The 20,735-nt window shown below is 46.2% G+C and overlaps 1 protein-coding gene across 3 annotated transcripts in view; it reads right to left on the bottom strand.

Annotated features, from left to right (window-relative positions):
• The window catches only part of Sirt2 (Sirtuin 2), a 55,857-nt gene that overhangs the window by 17,045 nt on the left and 18,077 nt on the right, over positions 1 to 20,735 (bottom strand). For all 3 annotated transcript variants that reach the window (XM_077664690.1, XM_077664693.1, XM_077664692.1), the window contains 4 exons: positions 17,060 to 17,183; positions 13,274 to 13,333; positions 9,623 to 9,678; positions 7,867 to 7,943 (listed from right to left, as the gene is read on the bottom strand). In XM_077664690.1, the coding sequence (XP_077520816.1) occupies positions 7,867 to 7,943; positions 9,623 to 9,678; positions 13,274 to 13,333; positions 17,060 to 17,183 (317 nt within the window). The remainder of the gene's footprint in view (positions 1 to 7,866; positions 7,944 to 9,622; positions 9,679 to 13,273; positions 13,334 to 17,059; positions 17,184 to 20,735) is intronic.

Genomic DNA, 20,735 nt, shown 5'->3' with positions numbered 1-20,735 from the left:
CTGAGGAGAACCCTATCAAATTTTTTTTGTTAGCAAAATCTGATAGTTCAGCATTTCATGGCTTTGTTGCCAACTGTCCGGGAGCAAAATATGCATTTATTTCAAAGAAATTTGGATTCAAAGTTGAAGAAGTTTTTCCCGCCCGTCCGATTCAAACTCGAGAACTCTTATGACGTCACAGGACTGAGTGACGTGAAACGTGACATAAACGGAGACTCCGTGATTTCTGACGGCTAGCGGTGCGGTTTAGCAGCTGCCGAAATGAAAGCTACCGCCGCTGCACATTGAAGGCATCTATCGGGGGTCGTTACCGTCGCTTCGTTTACGTTTGCACTAGCGTCTTGCCAGCGTTACGATGGATCCCGTTCCCGAACCCGACGACGAAGTTCTCGCAAAAACTCCGGCCTGCATTTCAGCGACCTCAGCCCCACAGAGCGTGCGATGCTTTTGAGGGAGCATGGTTAGGTTAGGCGCCGGCGGGTCGTTTCCCCCTTCCTCAGAGAGCAGCCGTTGCAAACTAAATATCATAACCCCAGTGCGGGGAGCCCCGAGGGGCCAGGAGAAGGTCGGTGCCTTGCGCCCATTGGAGGCTGGCCGGGGCTTTGGGGCCAACGGATTGTGATTTCTTGAACGGCGCGGTTGCACGGCGCAGCAAGCGGCGTCGAGGTCTCCCACGGTTGCAAGGGCCAAGTTATTTATTTATTTTTTTGCCACAAAAAGCAGATGGGTGCTCAAGGGCGGTCGCGTTTAAAGTCAGCGGCTTGAAACTAAAGCCGGCGCACGACGCTTCAACAGCTTTCGCTAGATCGAACGGGTCCACTGGGTCAGGCTCTCTCACCCACTTGCATGTACCTTCAGATATGTACTATGAATGGATTAAATTAGCCGAGCTCGAAAAGAACAGCTCCGCCCAACTGCCGAAGCTATTGAATTACGTCACAACGCGCACCTCGCCCCGGAGCCGAATCAGTCTGGCCGGGCCGGCGGCGGCTGGCGCACTCGGCGCGAAATAGAGACATGCTCCAAGTCTCCCCGCCAGTGCGGTCAGAGTGCGCCGAAGCCGCTGAACGTGTCGGCGGCAGAGCGTAGTTGGAGTATAGAGGGTCCCGCTTTGGCCGACGTGACGTCGCCGTGCAACGCGCGCGCGTGTTACGCCGGCGTATAAACACGCCTTAACAGAGCCTGCGCTTAACTGCTAACCAACATATTCGGCGGCGGCATCTATAGGAGCCACCGAAACCTCCCACCCACTCACTGAATAAAAAGAAAAAAAAATCCTGCGCTGTGGCTCGGAATCGAACCAGGGCCTTTGGCGTTTGAGGCGGAGATGCAACCACTCCGCCACGACGTCTCAAGTTACAACCAGCAATAAAGGCGCATCTAGTGAATGCACTCTTCTGATGCAGAAATCTCCGCGCTTTCGCTAGGTATATCCTGGCCTAACAGAGCCAGGCCATCAGCAATTTTTCTGATCTGCCTTGTACCTTGTCTCCCGTTCCCTAATAAACGATTTCCGTTAAGTAGTTTGAAGTTGACTGGCACAGCCGGGAATGTTTCGCCGGGCGAGCGTGCGAATACACAAGTGCTGCCTTGTACGATCACCGATCATTGTGCCATCATAGTTTTTCATGGACCGTGGAGGTCATCTGACAAGCCTTAACAGGCTCGTTCAAAGGTTAACTAGCACTTGAAGCAGCACTTGGAGTTCCTCTGCTGTTCCGCACTTGTAAATCGAGGCGCGCCAAAAACAAAACCATGGGGCACGCAAAGTTCATAGACGTGAAGCGCCATAACAAATCAAAACTCTCCTGGCCGCCTGTGGCGCCGCCAAGCATCGGTTTTCTTTGCTTCCAACATTCAGGTTGTCTTTTGTCTGCCTTCCTTGTGTGATAAAAGTGCACTATTGGTTTTAAAACAAAACTTACTTCAATACTGAACTGCACAACCCACCTTTGTCAGCCTCAGAGATTCGCGCACCCTGTAGGAAGGAAAATTCCTCCAAGCTGCGTCTCTTGTCCTATGGCGTCACCACGCTTGTACTTGCGAGATTGGCCTGTGGCGGCAATACCTGTATTTTGGTTCTTGCTATTTTCTACCTTACAAGAGCTTTGTTTTCAGTAAGAGTGGCGTCTTTGTGATGAGGAGCTGGTATTCTATCAATACAAGCCAACTTCAATTTCTCCTCAGTGTCCCTTTAAGGGCAGAAGTTCAGTCCGGATTAGAAGTAAATCAAGTAAATCAGAGAGCGATTGGAAGATTAGCATTAGGTGCCCACCGGAAAACCACAAACGAGGCAGTACAAGGGGATATGGGATGGACATCGTTCAAAGCACGGGAAGCTCAGAGTAAAATACTATACGACGAACCCCTGAGGAAATTGGACTGTTACAAGTGGGCAGCTAAGGTTTTTAAATACTTATACAGAAAGAGCGTTGACTCACATTGGCGGAAAAGAGCTAGGAAGCTAACCACTAAGTATGCCAGACACGGGGACGAAGAAAGACAGAGCATTAAACGACAGGCTAAAAACGCGGAAAGTAAAAATTTGATAGATTCAATGGAAAAGAAGCATAGTGTAGAACTATATCGATGCTGGAAGCAGAAGATCAGGAAGGAAGCGTTTTATGATAACTCAAGAGGCAGTGCCCTACTCTTTGAAGCTAGGTCAAGGTGTCTTAGAACGCGCAGCTATAAAAAGAAATTTAACGAAGAAGATGACACATGTGCTATGTGTGGTAAATCTTTAGAAATAATAGAACACCTGGGCCCGTATTCTGAGTTTCCGTCATAATAAAAGGTGTCATAACCTGCCACAGCGGACGCATTGGTCGATTGGTCGAAGTGCCGGAAGCAGATGTTGTGGTTCGGATGCAGCAAAAAGGATCGAAGAAACCGGACGGTGACGTCAAACACATAGCGTACCCAGCAGATGCCCGACAGCCAACATGGCGGCGCTCTCTGAAGTGAAGCTTCTCGCTTCGAAGCTAACTCATCGATGTTACTGCGTTTTTTGGCCCGTGAACTGGCTATAAACTGGGTACGGGACTTTCGCTTCGTCTTGTTTTGCCTATAAAAAATTGAATGGACGATAAATTCGGCCTGTTTTTTATTTCTTTGGACGATCCGGCAGCTACTAGGCCTAACAAGCAGTGGTTTGCTGCAGAAATTGTTCTCGTCATTCAAAATGAATGTCGCCACTATCACTGAGTTATCTCGTCTGCGTATGTTGAACGATGTAACATAAAGCAGAACGACCCGCAAAATACTTGCGTTTACTGCGTGCAAACGTGCATTTCCTATTCTAGAGCTCTCTTTTAGCTGTTGAAGCGTCCTGCATCATGACCGTGTGTAATGTCTGCCAGCGTGCAACCACTCACATGCACGGATGGTCAGTCACCAGCGACGCGCTGCTACACCGAAGCGTTTGACATGCCAGAGGTGGTTTTTTGGTGTCCCTTACGGTTCTCGATAGTTGCGGTGGTGTGGCTCTACATCACTGAGCTAGCGAGTTAACCTGCAAGTTAGTTTTAAGGCGTCAATGGGCACGCATGCGCTTTGTAACATCGCTGCGAAGTCTCCCAACGCATATATCAAGAGAAATGTGATGAGATTTTTTTAGCTCATCTCTTTTATTTATTTGCGTGCCTGCATAAAATGAATTAAATAAAATGTAAATTACCGTCTGCACAACCGTCCGATCACAGCACCAATTTACATTCAGCGATCAGCGATGTTGCAGACGGCAAGTCGTCACAGCGTCTAGGTTCAGTGCGGCACGGAGCGCGCATTGTGCAGAGAGTGAGTACATGCTACAAATTTTCCTCTGCATTTTCTTTTCGTCAAAATAAATGTAAAACACCGTGCTGTGTGAACAAGCTAGCTGCCTTTTATTTACCATCAGCGACCGACGGCTGTAGAGGCTGCCTTCTGTCACTGAAAAGCCATGTGTGGTTGCGTACAATATTTTCGTCTTTAAGTACACCTCCGGCGTTTACGGTGCAGAACAGAGTGCCTGAACTATATTGTTTGTATTTGCTGAAGTCAATTGGGTAAATAAAGCAGCTTTGATATTAAGGCACCGCTGGACGTTTCGCTGCGGCAACCGCAACAGAGTGACATCCTGCCGCTCCTCACAGTCGCAACTGAACCGACATCCACTTCAGGCTTTTTAACCAATCAGGTGTTGCCTCTGCAGCACATTATGACTCTTTTTATTATGACACAAACTCGGAATACGGCCCCTGATACTAAAATGTGATGGTATCCATCCCAATGTCGATGCAGGCGCAGTCACTCTTCCTGAGGCCCTAGGGTTTAGAGATAACAATAGTCATACAAATAAATGCAAATAAATCTGCGGTGGAGTCTGCGGTGGTAAATCTGCGGTGGATTGGTGGTTTAAAAGCAGAGGTGATAAAAGGTTAAAAGAGTATGAAGACGCATTTAAAGAAAATGGCGAATTTTAACAACTTACAAAATAGTTAAACAAAAATAAAGGGACAAAAAGCTGAGCATGGTGGCAACTGCCATCACCCGGTTCCAAAGGGGACAATCAGCCCGCCCGCACTGCCCACCCACCCGCACCGCCTGCCCGCCCGCCCACCCGCCCATCTGCCCGCCCATCTGCCCGCCCGCCCGCCCGCCCGCCCGCCCGTCCGTCCGTCCGTCTGTCCGTCAACACATCGTCCCGCCGCAAGTAGCTTCACTGTCCATATCAGCATCTATGACCAGCTCCAGCCTTGCGTGGCTGTCAAAGGCACGGGAGTTGTGGTAGCATGTTAGTTCACCGTAGTTGTGGTTTTCGCATGCTGCCGCCGAGCATTGCAGTTTTAGCACGATAAGGCAAGCACCTTAATAGCTACATGGCTGGGAGTTTGCTGTCGGACACGGCAAGCGTGTGGCTGGCAGAAAATTCGACATGGTCGAAAAGTGTGTCCGAAGATGCTGCAACCAACAGGATGCACTGAGGATCACAAGCTGCAAAAAGCGTGCTTTCCGAGGCAAGCCATGCAAGTTTCCCGAACTGGAAGAAGAGCTGCTCTGCTATGTGATGGAAGCATGAAACAACGGCTATGCATTGACAGCGGACATGATGTGTGACTTCTTGTGAGATGAGCGCGCACCAGAGTACAGCACCAGCACAGAGTCGGAATACTCCAGGAATGACGACTGAATGTAGAATAAATGCCGCTCATTCCCTGATTGATGTGTTTTTAATTTAAAACAATTTTTTTTTTTTGCACATCGTGTGCATGGGTCGCACCCCAAAAATTGGCTCTCAAGTCTGGGAAAAAAAGTGCGGCCCTTAGATGTGTTGATACGGTACCAACCTATTTCAATGCCACATATTTCTTGCAAGGTGCTGGAGCATAGTTTGGTGAAATATGTAAATACTTTTTTGGATAAACATAATATTATGACTAAAGCGTAACACAGGTTCCGACGAGGGTTTTCTACCACCACGCAATTAATAGTAACAGTTAATGAATTTGCTAAGGTTCTAGATAAGAATGGCCAGGTAGACATATTTTTGGACTTCTGCAAAGCTTTTTACAGGGTGCCTAGCAATAAATCAATAATAAAGATGAAAACAATCGGCCATAATCAACTGCATTTTATCTTGCTTTACTAACAAAGAACATGTTGATATAGATGGCGCGTGCTCTGGAAATCTAGATGTTTACTCAGGAGTGCCACAAGGATCTGTAATGAAACCAGTCTTATTTAATATTTATGTCAATGATCTTGTCCAATCTGTGGAGTCAACTGTGTTAAATTGTTTGCAGATGATTGCGTCATTTTTAAAAATATAAAGTCTGTTGCTGATCAATCTGAGCTGAACGCAAATCTAAAATTACTAGTAGAATGGTGTAAGGAGTAGGATATGATTACTAATTTTGAAAAAAAAGTATATATATGTGTCTTACTAATAAAGAAACAAACTAGAATATTCATATAACATGGATGGCAACTTAATTAACAAAGTACAGAAATATGTCTTTAGGTGTTACAATCATATACAGGCTTAAATGGAGAGCACACACTGACAACATGTGCTCTTCAGCTTGTAAAAAATTAGGATTCTTAAAACATAAATTGGAGTGCTTGATGACCTTCATCAAGTGAGCTGAGAAGCAAGGCATACAAAGCCATAGTAAGACCTTCTCTAGAGTATGCAAGCATTGTGTGGGACCCTCATACAATGGTAGATGTAGAAAAAATAGAAAGAGTTCAGAGTTTAGTCGCTCGTATTATATACAAGTGTTACAAACGCCGAGACTCTCCGTCTGCTATATTGTATGAAGCATAGCTGCAGTGCTTGAAAAAACGAAGGAAAACTGCACGAATAAAATTTCTCAGTCACTTATTTTTTAAATTGGGCTTTGATCCCCAAGAATACCTTATTAAACACTCATCAAAGAAATCTTGTCATAAGCATGAGCACTATGTTGAACCAATCTTTGCTCATACAAATGTCTGCAAGTAGCCATTTTATCCCAGCACGATCACACAGTGGAACTCATTTCCACGTGATTCTCTTCCGCTTGCCCCGATGAGTGATTTGAACCATCAGTTCGCGTTGTCAACAATGTACTATGTTGTTGACGTAGCATATTATTTCCTTTCTTGTATGGCGTCTTTGTGTGTGACTGCATCTCATATGGCTTTGTGTATGTATGCATTGCACTTTTTTCCATCTGCCTCTCCTGCTTGGACCATGTTTGGTCTGCAGTACATGATAAATATTTTTTTTTTAAATAAATAAGAAATGTCTTGCTTTCGGGTTGAAAACAAAGGCCTTTCAATATTTCCGGCCAGTCTGCTTAAAGCTCCGCAAGGTATCAATTTTTTTTAAATAAATAAGAAATGTCTCACTTTCAGATTGAAAGCAAAGGCCTTTCAATACCTCCCGGCCAGTCTGCTTAAAGCTCCACAAGGTATCATGTTTTACTAGGTGATGAGAACAATAAAGCAGCACAAAACCAGCTACAATACGAATCCAGCCTTAAAACCATTTCTGAAGGGCAGTGCAAAAACCTGTGCCTGTGTAGTTGCACAGAGTTCTGCAGCCACACAGCAACATGCCAGTATACGCTCGCACACAGCACGAATGCACAACTGCATGTGGTGCATGTTGAAAACAAACCACTCTGCTTCTGCTAACAGCACTAGTTTGATGGGTATGACAAAATATATCCTGAAAATGCTGCATTAGGCCAGCGATGCTTGATTCACACAGTCACAATGGCTTGCCCTATCAAGTGCACTACGAAATCTGCTTTCTTAAAGAGTGAACTTTACACGTGCAAAATGGACTGTGAACCTTGAAAAACAGTTCTCCCACGCTACCACCCTTTCCGCCAAATCGACCAAAGGAAACCTGGTCCAATTTACAGCGAAAATACAAAAGCAGGGTGTCCTTTTCATGCATTTTGGCATAGCTGCTAAGCTACAGCAGTCATAAGGTTGAAAGAAAGCACGTTCGGCACTGTCTCTCCTGCAGAGTTTCTCCTGTCAACACGTGGCAATAGATCTCTCCCTGGTGCAGACAACGTGGCGTCAAGGGGATGTTCCGAATAGGCGAAACTGTCCCCTTTCACTTATGAACTGGTTTTGCTTGTGACAACCACTCCGCCACCACCTGTATTCTCCCAATTAGAAATGCCTCGCTGAGCCTTGCAGCCATTCTTCTCCTGATTATAGCCCCCTCCACACATGGCATCTTTTGTCTATCAGACCAGACACATGTGCTCTGATGGCGTAGGCCGGGAGAGCTCCATTAGGACTTCACCACACACGACACAGTCCATACAGAGTCCATGCTCTTGAAGCCCCACTGCTTAGTAGTGCACATGCTGCACTCACTTGTCCACCAGCCCAGCGAAGGGCTGCACCTGGAGGGAGGTGCCCACGATGAGCAGCAGGTCACACCGGGCAAAGTCCTGCACACAGGGGCACACCCAGTTTTGACCCTCTGTAGGACCGCGGGACTGGTGCTGTCCCACTTGCTTACGCTGCCAGCAAACAGTGCACCTACATACCATTTTTTTTGTGTGCTGAATAATAATGAAAAAGCCCACAGACCATTCAGTGTGTTTTTCCCTTTCACTCATAGGTCTCCTTGATGTTATTTGCCTTTTCTGAAGCAAGCATGGACAGTTTGATGCAGCCCATATTGGCAGGAAAAAAACTGTTCAGCTTTTGAGTCTTTTCCATCAGCCAACTCCCTCATAATAATGTTAATTTCTACTGCAAGTTTTCGAAAACTTTTCGAAAACTTACTAGCTAGATAAGATGGTAACATACAAAAAAAAATATAAGCAAAACGTGGTTAGCCAAAACTTGATTACAAAAAAATTAAATTACACATTATGTTCCACATGTTCTTAGCTGCCATTCCTGTCATTTTCAGCTGCGTACATAATACACTGCACTTTCCATAACCTTTCAAGTTGGGGAATATGACTGCTGTGTCATTAGAGAAAGCAGTTGCATAAGGACGTGAAGTGGAGAGTGATCTGGAATGTGCTTCACATTACACTTGTTCAGAGTTCTGTTCTTGTTTTTCAGAGCAGAGCTTGCAGTTTTTCTTTTTCTCGATTTTTTTTTTTTTTTTCAGTTGGCAGACAAATGAGTTCAATAGGTGAAAAGGGGGCATGGCCTTCCTAGACATCATAATCAAAATTCTGCTGGTGCATTTGGCAAAATACATTGGCAGTATGTTGCGAAGACTCTAAAGCACCAAATAAAACCACTCTCATCATTTACAAATCAAGAGCACTACATAAAACAAGGTGAATGGCAAAATGAAGCACATGCAAGCAAGTGCCTATGTGTGGGCCTCTGTGACAGTCTTGTTATCGGAACTGAAGTCCAATCATTCCACATAACTGGCTAACTCACCACTGCTGCTATAAAAAAAAAAAAAAAGAGTGCATCAGAACCAACTAAAGTGCTCTGATGTAACCTTTCACCTATAAGAAACACACAGAGAAACGGATACCGGCGAGCATTTTTCATGTCGCCTTCTCGTGTTGATGATAGTGAACTGTTATGGCGCAATGGCATCTGCGGCCAAAGAGCGACATGACACAAGGTATTTTTTCGTTTTCGCTCAAGGTGGGGTCAAAGACCCATTTTCCCAAGCATTTCACCCTGATTGAGCCAGGCACCAGGCCAGAGGAAAGCTTGCACCCATTGTATCACCGGTGGGTACCCGGCGGCACTGGAGATCGAGCCCCGCGCCTCCCGCATGCGAGGCGGATGCTCAACCACTAGGCCACCGCTGCAGTACGCCTTCTCGAAAAAAATAACCGAAACCTGAAATTTGGTGCTACATAAGCAAAGTAGACAGAGCAGCTTGTCCAGGAGTGCCGACTTTAATTTTTGGCCACTGGTTTAAAATGTCGGTCATACATTACCAATGGCCTATGGTGCAGTAGCGAAAGAGTTAAGAGAAAAAACATTCTCTCAAGTTTTGCAAGCAAGTAAACAATATGAAGTGACGGAATTAAATTGAACACTGGTACTTCATATCCTGTGCTGATAAAGAGGCCTTACAAAGCCAATGGACAACAGAACCAAACAGCACAACCGCAGAGACCCCATGCACAGCACATACCTCTTCTGACAGGTCGAAAAACCGGTCTGGTAGCCTCTCCCCAAAGAACACGATGTCTGCAGCAGAAGCCAAAACACACACACCACTCAGCCAAAAAATCCCACAGGCTCAACATTTTCATTGTCAACGACCATGATTTCATAGCACTAAAAAAATGAATTACATGAAAAACTCATTTCATTCTAGGGCCATTGTTAACACATGCAACTGCTATTGTTTTAATTTGTCATGTTTCCACACTTGTAGATGTATTATTCCACATGTACCGACTGTTGTGTAAATCAGAGAAAGACGAAAAAAAATTCTCTCGGCCTAATTGCACGTTTGCCCGGGCTCAAATTTCGCACAGGGGTTGCACTTGGTGGTCAGTTTTGTTTTATACTACATTTAGGTTGTGTACTTGCCCGATTCGGTCGGAGTTAATCGAAAATCTCCGTTGCCTTCGGTGATGGCGGACTGAAGCGACAAGGTTTCGCAGCAATCATACCCGTAGCGCCACCTATGCTCGCCGAAGGGACGAGCACTCTACCATTGAGGCTGCGGTGAAATGCAAGGGGGAGAAAGCAGCTGTGCTGTTGGTTTGAAAGTGCTGTCTCGGCTGTTTTATCAAAATTGGGCGCAGAAAATGCTGTTGCACACAACTGGGCCCCTCCCTGGACTTTGCATTTCCCCCATGCGTTTCTCCATAGCCTCCCTGCAAGGCAGAGCGCTCGTTTGTCTGGAACGCGCACGATTGCGCTACCAGCATCATAACTGCGAAAGCGCGCAGGTTTGGCTCGTCGCCGCCACAGGCGATGAAGATTTCCAATTAATTTTGACCGAATCAGGCAAGTACTCCACCCAAATGTAGCATAGAAGAACACTGACCACTAAATGCCACCTTTGTGCGAAATTTCAGCGCTAAGGAGTGGACAGTTAGGCCAACGGAATTTTTTCGATTTTCGCTGATTTACGCAACAGTCAGTACAAACTGACCTATAACACATTAGTAAGCTTAAGTTTTGAGTCTTTCTCTGAGCATAAAAAATTCCATGCTTGCAAGTTAACAACAGCTAATTTCGCCAGTGTTAGCAATGCGTAATCTCACCACTGAAGGCATATACAGAAGAATAATTTCTGTGTCGGTACATACAACCATAAGAGCAAACATTAAGTCTACACCTAGACTGTCTACACTGTCCAAATGCTCAAAGCACACAATTTCAGGCGAGCATTTTTATGTTTACACCTATATAAATTCATACCATAAGAGGTCATATATAGTACTGCAATACAACCTTTGCCCGTATAGTTTCGAGACTGATTTATTTTCTTCCCTAGAAATGATTGCCCAAAACAAATGTTGGTGCGTAAGTGTAGCACCATCTTTTCGGGCTAACCTGAGCTATTTATGTTAATTGCTATGGGAGCTGCTAGATAGCACTACATGCAGAAAAATACGTTGTCACTAGTCGTCTGCACATTCTACTGTGAGTGAATGTGGAGAGATGGAAGTCCACCTAGAACAACGTGTAAACATAAAATTCTGCTTGGCAAGACAGCCGCAAAGACATATGAGCTCCTTCGTGACGCTTACATCAACGAGACACTATCGCGGGCGTGAGTTTTCAAGTGGCACAAGAGGTTCGTTTCGGAGAGAATGTCGGTGGAAGACGACACAAGGCAGGGGCAACCTTCAACTTCACGGAATGAAAACAACATGGCTCGAATCAGGGAAATCGTACAGCAAGACCGCACCATTACAGTCCACATGCTATCAGACGCTCTCAACATTAGTAAGACAACATGCCACCAAGTTTTGCGTGAGAACTTGTGCAAACTTTCAAAGCTGAATGCCAGACATTGTGCCGCACTCCCTCCCACAGGACCAGAAGGACACGCGGACATCAGTGAGCACTGATTTGCTCTCCGAGGCAGAGAAGGATGCTGCATTTGTCGACAGCATCATTGCTGAGGACGAAACATGGCGTTTTCAATACGATCCTCAAACAAAGAGGAAGAGTGCCGGATGGCGGTCCACAAGCTCTCCGCCGTCAGGAAAGGTGTGGTGACAGAAGACCAAACAAAGACAATGCTGATACCTTTTTTTTTTATGCCAGAGGTGTCATACACCCCGAGTTCGTCCCGCAAGGGCAGACGGTGAATCGGGAGTTTTATAATCGCATGCTCCAACACATGCATGATGCACTGCAATGCCGTCGCCCTGACTTATGGACATCTGGACAATGAAGCCTTCTCCACAATAACGCAAGTCCGCACACTTCTCTCAGTGTGACAAAATTTCTCGCCAAGCATAGCATTACTGTACTTCCCCATCTGCCATACTCGCCTGACCTTTCCCCATGCGATTTTTTCCTGTTTCCTCGCGTGAAGAGAGCCCTAAAAGGTCGCTGGATGGGGAGCGTGGAGGCCATTCAAGACACCACGACAAAGGAGCTGACAGCCCTGCCAAAAGAAGCTTTTTCCAACTGTTTCCAAGACCTCAAGAAGCGTAGGAAGCTGTGTATAGACTGCAAGGGAGACTATTTTGAAGGGGTGCTGCACACAAATGATTTCAACGTTAAAAGCATTTTTTTTAACGAACTCAGTCTCAGAACTTTACGGACAAAGGTTGCATATTATACATTAGATATTTATTCTGGTATAGCATCAGTAATAATTTTCCCCCACAAAAAGGTGTTTCTAGTGACGCTACTGTGGCACACATCCCATGGCGATCAGTGAAGGCCACCGGTTGGCTCAATGTAATTTATGTGCCACTTCTGAACGATGCAAGCACACAGCATCCACCAGGAAACCTGCCACTGACCTGCACTATTCTTGCCTCTCACGAAATAGAACTTGTGGGGCGCAGAGCAATATACCGAAACCACCTCATCTTAGCATTGCTTCCTGCATGAATCACTATGCTCCTCGGTCTGTGAGGCTGTATCTGATGTGAGAAACATTTGGCTACCATCTGTTGTTATGTTGTTTTGGGATATGTGGCACTGAGAAGATGGCAGTTTGAGGAGAGCAACACTTTCACTGTAAAGCGATTCAAGTGCATGAGAAATGAGCTTCCTCCAGTAGCACTGTGCTTGAGCCTGGGCCACGGAGGAAGACTATAAGAAGTGGAAACTCCCACATCTGCGGCAACCAGAAAAGGTCACAAGCCCGTGGCGCCACCATCATGCTGGCGGCGCCTGGCGGCCTGGAAAGCAACTACTGAAATACAGCGTCACGGCATGCCCGCTGAAGCAAACACCCGTGTCATCTGCTTGTCGTCTGCTCTGAGCGCGCGCCGCCGGAGCGCCTGCCCTGGCACTGCATTCTTTTTTTTTTTCCCCCCTGCTGCTTCTACGACGTGCCGCATGGCGCCGTCACTGCATGTGACCCCGTCGGCGCATACAATTGTGAGTTTATCTGGTCGCCTGCGCTCACTCGCGCTGACGGGAGTTTCACCTTCTATATAGTCTTGCTCTGTGGCTTGGGCACAAACAGGAGAACGAGGGGTTAGGACTGAAAACAGAATGGCGCTCCAAGCATGAAGAAGCACTTGTCATGTACAATAAATAAGGCACTAAGAAACAGAGGGTACAGCCGGGCCACCTGCTTTCTGGCGCTCTATTCCAGATCACTGTGGAGCACCAGAGAGTGACTCAGGCTCACCTGGTTTCACGGGACAGCCACAGTCCAGGCACAAAGGCACAGGCTCCGCAGCTATCCGCTCTGCAACAAGCCATCCACCGCTCGTATTACACTCTGACAGGCAAAACTACAATCATGACAGGGAGGGAAAAAGCTGCTAAGCCTCCGGTAATAAATATCACACAAATCCCTCCGCCTTCCTTGTACGTTCAGGCCACTGGGCGAAGCCACAGGTAAGGCTGCAGACATCTTGCCTCACAGCACAGGAGATGCTTCTCAAAGCAGCAGGAGTCACAGTCAGTAGTCTGAGCACACAAAGGGCAGCCACTCAGGGGCACTCACTGGTACAATGATTGAAAACAAATTTACTGACAGTTGCTATGCCTGTGTAACACAATATTCAGCAAGAGCAACCGTATAAATGTGTGCAAGGGCCGCACCGTTTTCCCAAAGGAAATATTTTAAAAAAAAACTTTGTAAGGGTCGCACAAAACCTTTCCCTGACCCACCAGGGAATATCCTTTGAAATGCGTGTGCACAGGAGCTTCCAGGCGCTGCACATGGATGGCGCGAGACCGCAGGCCATTGTCATCATCAACTTTCTTCCTCGTACGTGAACTCTCGCTTTCTAAATCAGCATAAGTGTCACCAGCTCCAACTTTTTGTGACTGTCAGCTGCACATGCATTGCAGCTTTCATGCACTCCTTGCTTTTTCTTCTCATTAACAGCTGTGGTGCGTTACAATTTTAGCACAATGAAGTTTACCACATTAGAATTTTAGCATGAGAAGGTGACGACCGGGCAGCTCAAGGGGGCACCACTCATGACTGTGCTTGGCTGGTTCTTGTCTACGAGGAACTCCATGTGCATAAACATTGCAAATGTAGTTTCAAGGCGACTGGGATCTCAAACAGTTTGAACGGCACTCAAGACGACTTCTTGTAGGATGAGCATGCACCGGAGAACAGCACCAGCTCGGAGTCTGAAGACTCAGCAAGTGACGATGGTTGAACGTAAAACAAACGCTACTCATTTCCAAATTGGTATGTTGTTTTTACTTGTAAAAAATAAAAAAATATTTTTAGCACATCGTGTGCAGGGGCCGCAAATGTGAAAATTGGCTCTCAAATCTGGAAAAAAAAGTGCAGCCCTTACATGTGTTTATATAGTATTTGCAGTGCTGAATGCATTGCTCACCGTTCAAGCATTGCTGGCCCATAGGAAGACCTTACAGGCACTCCACATGGCATCACAGAGTGCCACCCTCTATGCGCAGGGCCACAAACAGCACAAACACTAGTTCATACCACTGTGCACAGGGGGCAGCACTAATCCAACTTGCAGCGAATGCTGCCATTCTCCTGTGTCCTTGTTTCTCTTTCATGTCACACCGACACTGCTACAGAACTGGGAAACATGCCTTTAACAGCTGTCGCTGTAAAAGATACCCAGTCCATCTCCCACTAGGACACAACCTGCATGAAGCGAGCCTCTCTAAAATGCTGCTCGTTGCTAACATTGACCACATCACATACCAAGACCTAGTCAAACATGCAGAGTTTGTCAGTGAGACTACTGCACCACCAGCCTTCTCGCCCTAGACATTTGTCAAAGGTGTGGCGGCTGTAACTGTTGCAGGAGAAGAGGACATTCGGTAGCAATAGTGCTAGACCATAACGGTTGGTGATTCACTGTTGCTAATGTGAGCACAGTTTTCATGGATTCTGACCTTCTCCCCCCATCTAACCGCTCAGCAGTAACTGGAGGAGTGGTCCTAGCGTGACCAAGAACTGCGGCAGCGCAGCCCCATTGTGGTGGTTCCCATCATTAAAGGAGACAGTTATAGGGCTGAGCAATTCCCCTATTCTCATTCTCCCTTTCTCTCCAGCATTACTCACCTTACAGGACCTCGCTTTGAACTGCTATAATATACACACTGGAAGGGCTACAGTGCATGCAAATTAACTGCATCACTAGGAAGTGGTGCGTTGGCACATGCTCTGGGCCAGTTCCCTGCAGTGTTCTTGATCGAAGCAGGCCACTTGCAAGGCACGGATGCTTGTGCTGGCCTACAGCAATGCCTAGCTCAATGGTGAACTAGCATGGTAGCCACAAGGCATTCCCTTGTTCGGGCGTCAGTGCTTGGCACTCCGAACTTGTTTGTACGCACAAGCAGAGGAGTCAGGCCCTGCACTAAGCCATGCCTTCCCTCAGTGGCCAGCAGCAAATGCTGCCAAACCAACTATTTTCACCAATTTCTGCACAAAAATGTTGCAAGGAAAACCATGTGAAAGAGCCATCAGCAATGTTTCTTGCGACCTCGGACACGATGGGTAATGTTTTTGTGAAACTCCTTGCTGGCTGGTTTATACTGACATAAAAAAGGTTGGCAGAGACATTTGGGACTCCTTACATGTGGGAAGGCGTAAGCTCGCTCGCTCACTTTGTGAACGCAGACGCCATGCGGCATGATGTAACCTAATGCCACGCAGCTCGATATTCTAGCTCTGAGTGTCCCTTAGGTAGCCACCGCTGCCGTTCACTTTCTGATCTGCGCGTTGATCCGTCATGACACGAGAGCTAATGGGTTAATGCCCCCTGGGTCAATGGTCTTTCTTTACTTAACATTCAGAGATCCCTGGGAGCCCTCATAACCACTGCTGGTGCAGTGGTGCAGCGATTAGGCAGTGTGCCACTGCCCTGGGATGGCAGGTGCTGCCATCAGTGGAATTTGTGCTATCCAGGTTGACCTTTCCGAACAACCTTGCACAACCAATCATTAATTTGATCCCACCTGCCAGGTTGCATGAGGACGCCATTTTTATCGTTACCATTGAGTGTTAACACGCACACATGCAGACTGGTTTCCAACAGGTAAGGCTTATGCTTTACTTGCCCCACTGCTATGGCGTCTCATTCACTCGCTGTGTGAACAAAATAAACGACATTGTGCAGGACCAGAGGCCTGCATCATGCATGGCTACAGGAGTGCGAGAAGCAAGCACAGCCCACAAGGACAATTCCAATGACATCACCAATGGGTCAAATCAAAATCGAATCAAATCGAATCATATTTTATTCTCCAGCAAGTATCTGGATGGTCAGTTGGAGTAAAAGCTATACGAACAGCTTGACGAAGGCCCAGGAAACCATTACATGGCAGCAGCAGACAGAACGAAACAACAATTAATGAACAATACAGTAGTGGTCGTCAATAAATAAATAGAAAATAAATTATACAGTGTATGCATGAGAGCAACACAGCAGAAATAAGATAACAGAATGTTTATCAATAATGAATGAATGCAAAAAAAAAAGAGTACAGTGATAACAGACATTTTCTCATACGACATAAGAATAAATACAGATTACATTTTCACAAAGTATATTCGCAGTTGTTTTGGACTAAATCCAGCAGTATCTTTATATTTATTAAGAAAAAATGGCAGATTGTGAGCCAAGGATTGCAGGTTGTAATCAGTTCGAAACTGTGGTAAGGACCAAGTGTCAGTACAACGAGTGTTAACTGTTGGTGTACAATATTCAAGGGAAGCAAGTTGTGTCAAGGAATTACTCATACCTGTGGAAGAGAAGTATGTTATTTGTAACAAACGAAATTCATATATATTATCTACACGGATCATATTGAATGATGCTATTGTGGGATTAAACCTTTATGTTGGTTCGGTGTTTGCGATAAGATGAACAATTTTCCTCTGCAAAACGAGAAGCTTGTTTTAGGACCTCCTGCCCTGCACTCCTGCCTGCAGCTACCAAGGTCGATAGTGGTTCTGCTTGCTACTCACCTCGCAGCCAGTCCAGGGAGTACTGGCGGTTGCACGTCACGCAGTGGGAGGTGTGGAAGGTGCCATGAGCCTCCACAATGAGCTCAGGTGGGATGCCTGCCAGCCGCTCCAGGCAGTCAATGTTCTGAGCACACAATGGTGCAAATTACACAGGTGTGCTGAAAAGCATGTACCAGCTGTGGGCACATTTTACAATCAGGAGGAACACCAATGCTAACAAAGCATGCCCGCCCGCTTTTTCCCCTTCTCCCAATGAACTTTTTGATCAAATGTTTCCCCCATCAATACAACTCAGCCTTCAGACTAGACGATGAGCAGGAACTGTTTACCAAATCAAAAATGTCATCTAGACGCAAGAACAGTATCCATACTTCCTTACAACTGTACTCTTGCAACCGTGCTTCGAGCATGTGCTTGCTGGAGGAAGTGCCCTGAAATGCCGGTCCAACTGGAGCCCAACTCAATGTGTTTCTAGTCCACCTACGCTTTTCCAATGCCCTTACACATACACATTTTCTTTGTAATGATCCAAGCCAAGATAATCGAAGAAGTGCCTTCCGCCATTTGCAATGCAAAGCAACAAAGGAGTGTGCGAATAGTGGTGTTTTTGCTTCAAAACAAATTGAAAGCAAGTGTTTCAAACACCTCTGGCATACAAAAAAAAGTGAAGCAGCACAAAAAGCATCGTCAAAATCATGTTTTTTAGTGTGAAAGGACTATCGGCCTCCTAACCCGGAAAATGCCGGTGTGTGGTGAGGCCTCTGAGGTTAGTCATGTGATGCAGGAAATAAATGACGCTTTAATAAGGGTGACCTTGGCCAATCTGGAGAAAAAATAATAATAATCTCGCGACTAGGTTTTGAGCCCGTAGCAGCACGAACAGGTCAGCTCTGCTGGCCACTGCACAAGGAGCACTATGCTATCGCCACAGCAGATCACGCCTCGTGTTAAACTGCAACACACTCTCGTGTTGTGCATTGTCTGTAACTGTCATCAACTTCCATCTGTGCGCAAGTCATGAAAGAAAATGAAACACGCTTTCAATCGCACTTTCATGTACATGGTGTTGGTGTCCATGCACAATGCCATTATGTGAAAAAAAAAAATGCGGATGCGAAAGGTGCAAGTGGCACAGGCACGATTTATGTGCCGTTTACCCGGCTCGCTCATGCTGGCGGTCGCTTTCCCGAATGATCAGTTGTAAGCGCACCTGAATCTGAAACTATCGAACCGTTTGCTGTTCAACTTTCCACTAGTCAGCCGGGCTGCACGTGAGGGTGCCATTTTATCGCACCTGTTATCTCTTTTGCCTGCCACTGCTGGCTTCGTAATGGTATTAATGTGCATGAGCCCTCATTCCATCCTGTGGAGAAATACATAAGGGCAGAGCGGGAGGGGGTACGCGTGTTAGTATATTTGGAGTCAACTTTTTTTTGGCCATTGAGGGATGCGAGATGGGGACCTGGTCTACACATTGATTGTTTGTTATGACCTTTGGCACGTTTTTAAGAACATGCTAAAAAAATTTTTATGTAAAATGCACAACCCCTTTTTGAAGCCTTAATATAAAGAAAAAAAAGTGTACAAATTAAGCGAGTAATATATGGTACATACTCAGCCTACGTATTTGCTAGACCTCCAAATGCTGCTCTTAATTGTGGTTGTGTCATGGAGAAAGAAAACATAAAGAGAGGACACTCAGCTAAAACTGGTCTCTGGAAGTACGCCACGACTACACAAGCGCCAGAGGACGCAAGCGTGAAAAGAAATGTTCTTATATTTAAGCATAGGAGCTTCTTGTTGCTAAATAGTTATATTATGCCTCAACGCCACAATTTGAACATATATATGAAGATGTAATTTATTCAAAAATGTTCCAGAGCCTTTTTTTCCGGCAGTGCAGTTGACTGCCAGAGGCCAGACCTTGTGTTGTCTGCACTGTCTGCACATGATTGTGATGATCGGTTGTGTCGGCGTTGCTGTGTTGCACCAAAAGATTTTCGCGTGTTGGACAACAGGTGAGACGGCTTTTGCAACAATGCTGCTTGAAGACACCGACATAGAGAGTGAGCGCAGGCTTTTGTTTTGTTTTTACATCACAGTGAGCTGTTCACATATGGCGTAAGACATGCAGCACCCATGTGGGTGATTTGTTTACAAAAGTAAAGGGATGGAAAGGGGGGGCATTGCGGTCCAGAGCAGTTTTACTTAGGTCTGTTTATTATTCTGACAATTGGGGATATATTGTTCTGCTCGTGGTGAAACGCACTGCACGCCATATTTTTGCATAGGCGCGGCATGGCACATATTTCAGTTTTTGGAGGAGTGAGGACTACAGTTCCTTTTGCCTTCATGACACTTGGACTGCTGACGATGACTGACAAGCCACACAACACTCTAAACTTGTGATAAGGTGGTACATAAGAGAGGCAAACAGACTGCCAACGTTGTAGCACCATTTATTTTTCACTTTGTGGGCCAGCTGCAAAGCAGACTTTCCAGGCCTTTTTTTTTTCTGTAAGCGCTAGCAATGTGTTGACTACCTGTCTTGTAACTACGTGTCTCTGTTAATACTGTCAGATTTGCTTGTATTATGGAACGCAATTATCTGTGTATCGAGCATTTCTGTACCATGCTTATCTTGGTTTGTACCAAGCATTTATGTGCTCATTCTTTATCTTGCCCTGAAATAAACAGTTTCCTCAACACTCCGTCTCCTCATTAAGTATTGCTTGCTGAATGACCACTTGCTCTGAACAGAAGACAAGCGCGCTGGATAGAAAGAGCGCTTGTTCAGTTATGAATCCATACCTGCCTGTATTATAAGTACTTTTCTGTACAACCTACATTGAAATAATTTCGATACGACGAAATTCACAGAACGGATTAGCAAGACATTTCGTGCACCTCCGGCCACAGCCAAACATGGGTAACGCGCAAGCCATTTGAAATTTGTACCAGAGAAACTGAAACAAGAAGTGTGCGCAAGTTGTTTTTACTAACCGCTGAAGTGCCTTAAAATCGATCTGAGCGGCATATGAGCAATCCAAAATTAACGCGGCTAAACCCAGAACAGGAAGTGTGGGCCAGTTGCTCTCACCAACCGCTAGGTGCACTAGAATCTACTGGGCCGCCGGGGTCTATAAGAGTGTCCTCTCTTATTCATTCTTTCTCTATGACTGTGTTGTTGCGAAGCTGCAGCTTTTCAGCGGTGACTCCGTGAACATCTGCTCACAGTACGCACTGCGTGGACCTAAAGCCTCTCCAACTTTGTAAAATAGCGACAGCTGCCCTCCCTTCCTCCCCTTCCTCCTCTGTTTCCGTCTTCCGCAAGCATTGCTTCTGCCTTAAAAATGGTGTCCAGTGCACACCTAACGAGGTGTGGACAGCAGCGCCCAGCATGAGGGAGGAGGAAAGACAGAGGGATGAGCCTGGGGCGGCATTCTTCAAAAGTTGGCATCACTTAACCTGCTCCCAGCACCACCCTGCGTCAGGAATTAGGAAGGAGCACCCATCTCCATGTATCCCGAACTAGCTCCCTTTCATGCTCATGCCATCACGCTTGGTTAACAAGTATCACGTGGAGAAGAGTGGCTGCGGCACATGCTGTCAGTTCACACTCGTCCCGTGGAAGTCCAGGGAGCATTGCGTCTCCCACTCCATGCACACCGCCGTG

The sequence above is a fragment of the Amblyomma americanum genome, chromosome 5, assembly GCF_052857255.1.
Source record: "Amblyomma americanum isolate KBUSLIRL-KWMA chromosome 5, ASM5285725v1, whole genome shotgun sequence".
Classification (NCBI taxonomy): Eukaryota; Metazoa; Arthropoda; class Arachnida; order Ixodida; family Ixodidae; genus Amblyomma; species Amblyomma americanum.
The sequence above is the reverse complement of the archived record's forward strand: the minus strand, read 5'-3'. Positions and strand labels throughout refer to the sequence as shown.